The 10,264-nt window shown below is 38.7% G+C and overlaps 1 protein-coding gene across 9 annotated transcripts in view; it reads left to right on the forward strand.

The window, feature by feature from the left end:
* Positions 1-7,318, forward strand: part of LOC138028505 (A disintegrin and metalloproteinase with thrombospondin motifs 6-like) — a 46,643-nt gene extending 39,325 nt beyond the window's left edge. For all 9 annotated transcript variants that reach the window (XM_068876062.1, XM_068876071.1, XM_068876063.1 and 6 more), the window contains 2 exons: positions 6,501-6,830; positions 7,142-7,318. In XM_068876062.1, coding sequence (XP_068732163.1) covers positions 6,501-6,826 — 326 coding nt within the window. In that variant the 3' untranslated portion in view covers positions 6,827-6,830; positions 7,142-7,318. The remainder of the gene's footprint in view (positions 1-6,500; positions 6,831-7,141) is intronic.
* Positions 7,319-10,264: the final 2,946 nt, after the last annotated feature.

Here is a 10,264-nt window from a genome sequence, read left to right on the forward strand (position 1 = left end):
GAAAGAAAATTTCCCGGGAGGCCCACGCCTTAAACCACGTAAATCACATCTTCGATGGCTGTGTTGCCAGCATGGTTGATCTGATGGTGTAGTGGTGATCACACCCGACTAGTAATGGGGGGACGTGAGTTCAAATCCCGCTCAGGGCAAATTTTCTTTCACACATTTATTCAGTTAAAAATATGATTATTTGGGGTGTGCATTGTCAGGGTTTCTCTCCTACACTCTCTCTCTCTCTCTCTCTCTCTCTCTCTCTCTCTCTCTCTCTCTCTCTCTCTCTCTCTCTCTATATATATATATATATATATATATATAGAGAGAGAGAGAGAGAGAGAGAGCAGTGTACGGTTGGTTGACCTAACGATGAACTCCCAGTAAGAGGATCCACAGGATACAATGTCTCGACGCGAATTTGTAGTTAAGTGTACGTAAGGAAAAGCGACGAAGAGACAAACTCTTGACTGTTCTGGACGAAGTTTAATACGACGTTTCGGCCGTTCGGCCTTCTTCAGGTTAAAAATTAAAAACTAAAAAAACTATTTACAATGAGTGCAAATCACAAAAACAGCAGCTTATATATACAGAGCAGAAATATTGAAATTAAGGAAACGAAACAAAACAAAGGTCAAAGCTACAAGGTGACATGGATTTGACAGTCAAAGACAAATAAAGAACTATAACAAAGGTCTAAACTCCAAGGTGACATAGATTTCACAACGAAAAACAAATAAAGAACTATAGGTGGCATATCGATAAAAATGCATCATATTGGGAAAATGTCAACTCACAACTACTCAATTGTAGTAATTATTGTGGTGTTTCGATCTAAATTCCCGCCTTTTATTAAGACCACGAGGATTAAGGGTAAATAATTGCGCAATCCAATAGGCCTCCCTAGTGAGTAACAATTGTTCAAGATGTAAAGAATTTTCAAAAGACCTAATTTGTTCGATAATGATGAAATTGATTTGTGAAATTTCATGTTCAGAGTTATTATAGTGGATAGCCAATTCACAAGTTCTTTTGTTCTTCAGCATGTTCGACTTGTGGTTACGGAATCTTACTTTAAATTCAGTCGAGGTGGAGCCCACATATTGCAGTTTGCATTTGGCACAAGTGGCCAAATAAATAACATTTTGCGATGAACAAGAAAGTTTTTGTTGAATGGAATAATGACGACCAGTAGCTGAACTTTGAAATTTTGAAGCTTGAATTAAATAATTTTTACAAAGATCGCATTTCTTATTGCATTTTGAACAACCCCCATTTTCTTCTCTTTGATTTCTACAAGAGGTTACTTGAAATTTGGATGGCGCTAAAAACTCCTTAAGATTTTTTGTTCTACGATAAGCGGGAAAAATTGACTTGGACGGAAAAATTTCTTTGAGTTTTGGTGAAGATTGCAATAGATGAAAGTGATTTTTAATGACTTTTTGGATATCTGGCAAAATTGGATTGTAGTCAAGCACCAGTGGAAAAACTTTCTTATCTGGTTTGACCTTTTTGCTCAAAAGTTCAGATCTTGATATACTGAGAGCTTTGTCGAACTGTTTATCGACAAGCTCCGCCGGATAATTTTGAGATTTCAAATATCCTTTGTATTCCTTACACCTATTTTGAAGAAAGTCGTTGGTAGAACAATTGCGTTTGATTCTTAAAGCTACCCCAAAGGGGACTGCTCTTTTGCAATGTGAGGGATGTGAACTCGAAAAAGGTAGATAGAGGTGGCTATCGGTGGGTTTAGCATAAACATCAGTACTAATAAACCCGTTACAAAAATGCAACGTGAGATCAAGGACATTCAAATGACTTTCGGAGTAAACCAATTCGAATTTAATAGTAGGGTACAAATCATTGATATAATTAGTGAATTCCAATAATTTAGGTAAACCCTGAGTCCAGAGGTCAAAAATATCGTCCCTGTATCTCCACCAAAGCATAGGTCTCAAGCTACCCTCAAATTTGGCTTTCTCGTCGATGATGCCCATCGCTAGATCTGCATAACTGCAAGCGTTTTTAGGTCCCATGGCCGTACCGTGTTTTTGAACAAAGCTCTGACCAGCAAACTGGCAATTATTTACCCTGAGACAAATTTCAACGGCTTCAACTAAGCAATCAGTGGAAGGAATGTTATCAGATCTGGAATTAAGTGCCTTTCTAACTGCTGAAATACCTAGATTGTTGTCAATGTTTGGAAACATTGACACTACATCCCAAGACACAAAGAGGGACCCCTCAGGGAATGGGCCTTTTGCATTCAAATCTTCTAATTTGTTGATAAAATCCGTGGAATCCTTCACAAAGGATGGAAGACTCTGTGAAAGAGGTTTGAGGTAGAATTATGTGAAAGCAGAAAGCCGTTCAATTGCTGTACCGCAACAGGATGTAATAAGCCGAAGTGGGTTGTCACGTTTGTGTGTTTTGACATTCCCAAATGCCACTCCCGGTTTTGGTTCCAGATTTACAACCCACGTAGCAATCTCCTGGCTAATCTGCCCCTCAGGAAACCACTTACGACTCCATTCCTTAACCAAAATGGTAAAGTGTTGGGTCGGAATCTATGCTGTCACAATGCAAATCATTATTAAGCTGCCCTAGTATCTTATTTTGGTATTCTTGTTGACTGAGGACAACGAATCTAGAACCAAATTTCAAGTAACCTCTTGTAGAAATCAAAGAGAAGAAAATGGGGGTTGTTCAAAATGCAATAAGAAATGCGATCTTTGTAAAAATTATTTAATTCAAGCTTCAAAATTTCAAAGTTCAGCTACTGGTCGTCATTATTCCATTCAACAAAAACTTTCTTGTTCATCGCAAAATGTTATTTATTTGGCCACTTGTGCCAAATGCAACCTGCAATATGTGGGCTCCACCTCGACTGAATTTAAAGTAAGATTCCGTAACCACAAGTCGAACATGCTGAAGAACAAAAGAACTTGTGAATTGGCTATCCACTATAATAACTCTGAACATGAAATTTCACAAATCAATTTCATCATTATCGAACAAATTAGGTCTTTTGAAAATTCTTTACATCTTGAACAATTGTTACTCACTAGGGAGGCCTATTGGACTGCGCAATTATTTACCCTTAATCCTCATGGTCTTAATAAAAGGCGGGAATCTAGATCGAAACACCGCATTAATTACTACAATTGAGTAGTTGTGAGTTGACATTTTCCCAATACGATGCATTTTTATCGATATGCCACCTATAGTTCTTTATTTGTTTTTCATTGTTAAATCTATGTCACCTTGGAGTTTAGACCTTTGTTATAGTTCTTTATTTGTCTTTGACTGTCAAATCCATGTCACCTTGTAGCTTTGACCTTTGTTTTGTTTCGTTTCCTTAATTTCAATATTTCTGCTCAGTATATATAAGCTGCTGTTTTTGTGATTTGCACTCATTGTAAATAGTTTTTTTAGTTTTTAATTTTTAACCTGAAGAAGGCCGAACGGCCGAAACGTCGTATTAAACTTCGTCCAGAACAGTCAAGAGTTTGTCTCTTCGTCGCTTTTCCTTACGTACACTTAACTATATTTATATATATATATATATATATATATATATATATATATATAAATCGTTGGATTTCCAGCCTTGTTAATTCAAAAAAATATATATAGGGGGTCTGTAAGTCGATTTTCTCGTGGAACAGTGCTCAATACGTTGAAGCAGAGCGGAATAAATATTTTAAGAGGAAAGAAGGACGCAACTACATTTCCCGACAAGCCTGTTTCGTGAATCGCTTCACTCTTCAGGGGTTTAATTAAACCCCTTTAATTAAACCCCTGAAGAGTGAAGCGATTCACGAAACAGGCTTGTCGCGAAATGTAGTTGCGTCCTTTTTTCCTCTTAAAATATATATATATATATACACACAAACAAACACTGGATATGTCACCCGATTTTTCCTCAAGAGTGCTCGACAATATTGGAGCTTCGTCTAGTAAGAGAAAATGAACTAGTTTTCGTTCATATATTCGATCTACAGATCTGTTTCGTGGGAGTGTATCCCACTCGTCAGGACCTAGATGACAATGTTAATTCGTGGGTTTTTAGTGCCTTACTAAGGGCATCGTATACCAAGCCATCGTAACAACAGAGCAGGGGAGTGAATGCTACGTGGGTTTAACCGACACAGACTTTAAAGTGCTACTGTGATCAAATTTTTATCCCTTGAGTTTTTTGGTTTATCACATAGAGTACCATGAAACATTAAAAACGCTGTTTACCGTTTGGAAATATCTGCATTGGTTCCAGAGATATTTAAGTTTGAAAAATGTGTTAAATATGCAAATGAGAAGGCTGATGACGTCATTCACCCAACCCAGTAGAACATCAAGAATATAAATAGAGCTATCTCGGTCAATTTGCAACAGAGACCATTGAAACTTGGTGAGCTGATAGTTCCTAAGGCAACACACCTACGACTGTAAAGAAATTAATTCCCATGGCAACTCACTCTTTTCCAGTCCCCTCCAACCTGATTTCAATACTTTAGTGATCTCAGGCTAGAAATACATTTACCAAGGCCACAAACTCGACCTAACATCTTTATATGCTGGCAGGATCATGCAAATGAGGCACCATTTGCAAATATCAAAACAGAACGCCAAAGGTGGTCTGCAAAGCTTTTAATATCAGGGAGGTCTGGAACCCAGTATGTTGCCATGGTAACAAAAATGGTATGCTCATATTGTGGAACACATTTACTAGAATCTTAGTGCAAAGAACCAAGTATTTCTGATACAAATTGGCTGAGATATCTTTCTCCATCATACTTGATCAAAATTTGGTAGGGTTTATGACGTCATCACTTGGCTAATTTGCATATTAAAAAAACTTGAATATCTCCAGAACAAAAAGAGATATTTGAAAATGGTAAACAGCATTCTTCTTCTCGTACAGACTACGTGTTTATGTGCCAAAATGGCTTCGATAGGGAAGATTCAAATTTCGTCACAGTAGTACTTTAAGTCTAGATTTGCCAATCACAAACAATCATTTAGAAATGAAGTATACAGCAACCAAACTGAGCTCAGCAAGCATGTGTGGCAGTTAAAGGAAGCGGGAGTAGATTACACGATCAGATGGAAAATTCTTGATAAGGCACAGGCATACTCTAATGCAACCAAAAGATGCAAATTGTGCACGCTAGAAAAGTTTTACATTATATGTAAACAAGAGCTTGCCACCCTCAACAAAAGAGCAGAACTTGCGAACACTTGTAGGCATGCAAACAAATTTTTACTAAAAAACACCTAATTATTGTAATTTCAAGGGAATGGTATATAAAAACCCAGGAATTAACATTGTCATCTAGGTCCTGACGAGTGGGATACACTCCCACGAAACAGATCTGTAGATCGAATATATGAACGAGAACTAGTTCATTTTCTCTTACTATATATATATATATATATAGATAGATATATATAGATATATATATATATATATATATATATATATATTGTATATTGTATATTGTATATATATATATATATATATATATATATATCAATGCAAGGACCTAGTCCACATTTCAAATGCTAGCATCAGTCTCAAACGAGGTAACGATCTCCCACATTTTGTTATGTTTATTCACGGTCAGATCCAGTACCAAGGTACCAACAAATTGGTTGCTACGTCGCTCAGAAAAAAAAGGACAAAGCTTTCAGAATCAGGTTGATGAGCTTTCGAAACCAGATTGTCGATGCTAACACTACAATCACAACAGAACGCTGTGTTCGGGTCGACTACGAATACGAGTTTTTTGTGCTGAGCATGCGCATGAGGTTCGGAGGCCGACATTTTACGAAGTGCGCGTGCTCAGAACGGAAGACTCGTACTCTCAGTCGTCCTCGCTCTCCGACCTAAAGGGCCCTATTAATAGGTCGACTGCTGTCGAAGACTCGAAGTCTCTTTCCAATGATTATGTCTTCAGCTAGTTCTTACTGTGCCACAAGCATGGCTAAATGATAGTGTCTGAGAGGAGAGGGAAAAAGCGCTACACCGTGGAACATCACTTTGCGGCAAGTTTTCCAAGAGATTTCATATTGTTGGAAACTCTCTTAGGTGATAAAATAGTTCGGCTTAACCTTTTAGGTAGGCCTTCACGGAGGAACGACTGTTTCCCGTTTTCCTTCATCTATCGTCTATTTGTCTTATACATCCTACGGACGCAAAAACCATTCCATACGTTTTATTTTTCGGGAGAAAGAAGCAAAAGGAAAAATAATTTAATTTAATTTAGTCGTGGTTCCCTACCCCCATTACCGGGAGCCATAGGGATATTGCCTCATTAACGCAGTAATGCGTGTGATCAAGATGCTACCTCTTATTTGTTACACTACTCTGCTCTTCGATATTTTATTTGAAATCAACTGTTACCATTAATTATGTCTCGCTCAATTACAATCTGACTTCAATTTATCTCATCAATTTAACCTTAACTTTGTTTTCCCTTTTAAATATGCTTCATTTAAACCTTGTACAGATGATCGTCAATATGAACCGTTAGGTTGCTACGAAGACAGAGGCGACGATCGATCACTGCCAATACTCATCACCAATTTAAGAGGGCGCATCAGCTGGAACGATATGTCCAAGACCATTGACACGTGCGCACGCAAAACAAAAGCAAGGGATCCTAAACTTAAAGTATTTGCTCTTCAATTCTATGGGGAATGCTACTCGGGATATGATGGTCTAACGAATCACAATAAATACGGTTCCAGGCAAAATACTCACAAGGAAGTCAAATACTGTTGGGCTGGAGTTGGTAGACAATGGTCAAACTTTGTGTACAAGTTTAAAGAATGACATGGTAAGGGTACAGAGAACTTTTAAAAGATAACTCTAAATAGCCATGTGTTCACAATTTGCAAAATTTCTTCCTTTCATTGGTTAAACACGCATTTCTATTTAACGATGATCTCTTTAACCGGTGATGATGCACTATCATCGTCATCAACTCCTTCATGATCATTATCACCGATCATGTACGTCATGATCGTGAAAAGCATAACTCAGGCGCTTGATAAAGAGGCTAACATGCACAGTTTGGTACCAGAGTAGCTTATCGTAAAGCTTAATTATAAAGCTGAAATTGTTCCTGGCTTCGTTGTGCATTCACAGGTTGGCTGTTCGTGGGCATTCCGGAATAAGATGAACAGAACACACGGACATGCGTAGTGACGGGATGAACAGTTGTCCCTTTTCTAAGCTAAACATATGGATATCACGATGATAAAAGACTATATTGAACATCGTTGTAGCTATCATAGAATAATTAAAGTCCTGAACCAGTATAAATTGTACTCTTAATGAGATTTAAACCTGTTGCACAATATGTGACAATTCAAAGTTATGTCGACAGAAATGTCTGAAGCTATGTATACAGATACATTTAAGCCAAATTAACGAAGCCACATACCAGTGAAACTAACGTTACTTACACCGACTAAGAAACACTATGATCATGAAAATCTGTATACATACGGCCACTCCAAAACTGAATGTCTTTTTTTAGAAGTATTATGCCCCAATTTCCTTCCATTCTCTATATTCGAGATCAGTATGTTTTTACCCCAGTTGCGTCGCAAATCGTCTTAATTTTTTAATCAATTTCGAATTTTCAATCGGACCTTGTAGCTTTTCTAAGAACAACCAAATGCAAAAGTTTTTTTGTAATAGCTTGCAAGGTTGAAATTCCTGTGATTTTTTTTTATTCCATTTTACCTTTATTTGATGGCCTTCTTGACCGGCGGGGCGATACGCGATTTTCATCAAAGACGTCAAGCCGCGTTACGTTCGATAATACGGATGTACGGCACATGCATGCTTTTTTTCGTCTTTAGTCAGATCGTGAGCAAGTGACTAGAAAACACTTTATCATCGTGCCCGATTTGAAGTGCACAGAAGCCAACCATCCGAACTTGTGACGAGAGGCTGCAACAAAATTGACTGTCCACCGGGTAACTTTCCAAGGATGATGATCAGCAGTAAGACTAACATGAATAAGGTAGTTTCTACAGTTTTGATCGCCGAGATGAACATTGTCCGAATGATAACTTTTCAGTCTTGCTACAACTAACATACCGTTGTGTTTCCAACGTTACTTCACATTCAAGTCCTCTATTCGACTCTATACTGACAAGTATTTACGTTTTTAACAATTCACTTACGAATTCGAATCGAAAGCGAGTTTTCTTAGAGCAATTTAAGCTTGTTGAAACTATCCCGAACATGATAAACTTGAATAACTGCAGCCTTCTAAATTCGCAACCTTACTTAAGCTATCACCGTAGCTCCAAATTCTTCTGCAGCACCTCGCGTTTTGATGAAAAAGTACATTTTTTCATAAAGAGGTTTCCCCATCAAGCGAGCAGGTAACCAACTCATTGCTATCAACGCGTGTTTAGGCTAAGCAGGAGGAAAAACAACCACCAATCGGAATCAAGTATTTTTCCCCATTTCGAAGCTTAAGACAAAAAAAGAAATTATGACGAAAAGTGCTTTCTTCTTTGACCAACAATCATTCTATAGTTTTGTCTCTGTATTACTAAGAACTATCATAATATATGATATCATAATATGATATCATAATATGACAGCCTTTGCATGGGCAGCTATTCGGCGACATGGACATTCTCAAAGTCTACTGACGGTTTGTCACAGTGTTCATCTAAGTGTCAAGGAAGGGTCAAAACAAGAACAACTTCCTGCTTAGGTATGGGTCGCACTTGGGAAAAGTTTTAATCTTTGCCGGCTAAAAAACCACAAAAATTTGAAACCGCAACCGGAAAGGAAAACTTTTAGATAGAAACAGCGGGTCGCACTAGGGAGATAATTGTCAGTAACCAGATACTAGATACCACGTCGTTTACCAATGTGCTTTCGAAAGGCATGATGTCAATCGCGGTCTAAAAAGAAAAAAGTATGCGTCCCGTGGAAGGAGTGCTCATAGTTATTACGCTGATTCTCCTTCTGTTCATTCAGCTTAACCTACAGCAGTTTGTTGTCTTTCGCTTGATTTACGAACGATGGGCAGAGGAATGTTTTACTGTTTTAACTGCGGCCATGATCAGAGGAAGACATCGACGTCGACGAAGGATAGCTCGATCACCATATACCTGGTCAGTTCTCCGCCCGTTAGAGTCGTGGTTTGATCTACACCGACTACGACATATCAGTACCAGGGGAATTTTTTCGTCAGCAGCTTCGAGTCACAAGAATTTCATTTAACCGTATTTTAAACCGCGAACTAGAACTGAACTTCCCGCGCGTATCGTTTTTCATGTTACACTGACAAGCGTTGACAGTTACCACTGTGATTCTCATTGTTTGGCTCGACTTTGCGAAAATCTGCCTGCCCCACCCAAGCACTACGGCGTATTTGATGTTTTGCCGATTCGCAAAGTTTTTGCCGAAGCGAAAAACCTGGGGTCGCACTAGGCAAAGGCCCGCGATGACAGATTTCCACCGCAAAGTAAACAAATTCCGGCAAAGATTTGCCAAGTGCGACCCATGCCAAGAGATTAAAAGAGACTGATGTGTTGGAATCTGTACCGGAAATCATGAGTGTGCCCGCAATAAAACCTACCCTTCAAGAAGACTGCAACCAGGACGTGCCCGGTCCAAACTCGATTTAACAAAAAAACTTTATACTTCAGCAGGAGCCCATCAAATGGAGCCTCTATATCTACACTTACCCCTTGAGGCAAGCCTTTCCCGAGTATATTTATTTTAAGTACAAGGAAGGGTTACGTTTTTGCAAACGTTGGCCGTGCAGCACTTATATTTCAACAGACTTAACTATTAGAGGGTAATGGGAAGTGCTAGTTCTCTACCCATATGAAGCATGTGAGCGTTAGCCCTACTAATGGGATTCAATTCCCACCCTGGTCAGAGTTTTCCTCTGTCCTTGCGTGGGCCCACCATTTCCATTAGTAGGGCTAACGCTCACATGGTTTATATGAGTAGAAAACCAGCACTTCACATTACCCTCTAATAAGTAAGTCTGTATTTATTTTTAGAACGACTTTTTCCCTCGCAAAGTGTCATATTTCCACGGCGAAACGCGAAAACATTTCCAGTGTGATGCGTTGGTTCCAGTGTGATGTTTGTTGGGTTATATGACGTAAAACAATAGCACTGTCAGAGCTCTGTTTTGATTCTTTTAACCTCGAAACTCCTCCCCCCCCCACTCTCCTTCCTACGAGACGCGTTCTATTAATAACTCTCCTAGCTAAAGGGTTG

Source organism: Montipora capricornis, chromosome 13 (assembly GCF_036669925.1).
Source record: "Montipora capricornis isolate CH-2021 chromosome 13, ASM3666992v2, whole genome shotgun sequence".
Taxonomy (NCBI): Eukaryota; Metazoa; Cnidaria; class Anthozoa; order Scleractinia; family Acroporidae; genus Montipora; species Montipora capricornis.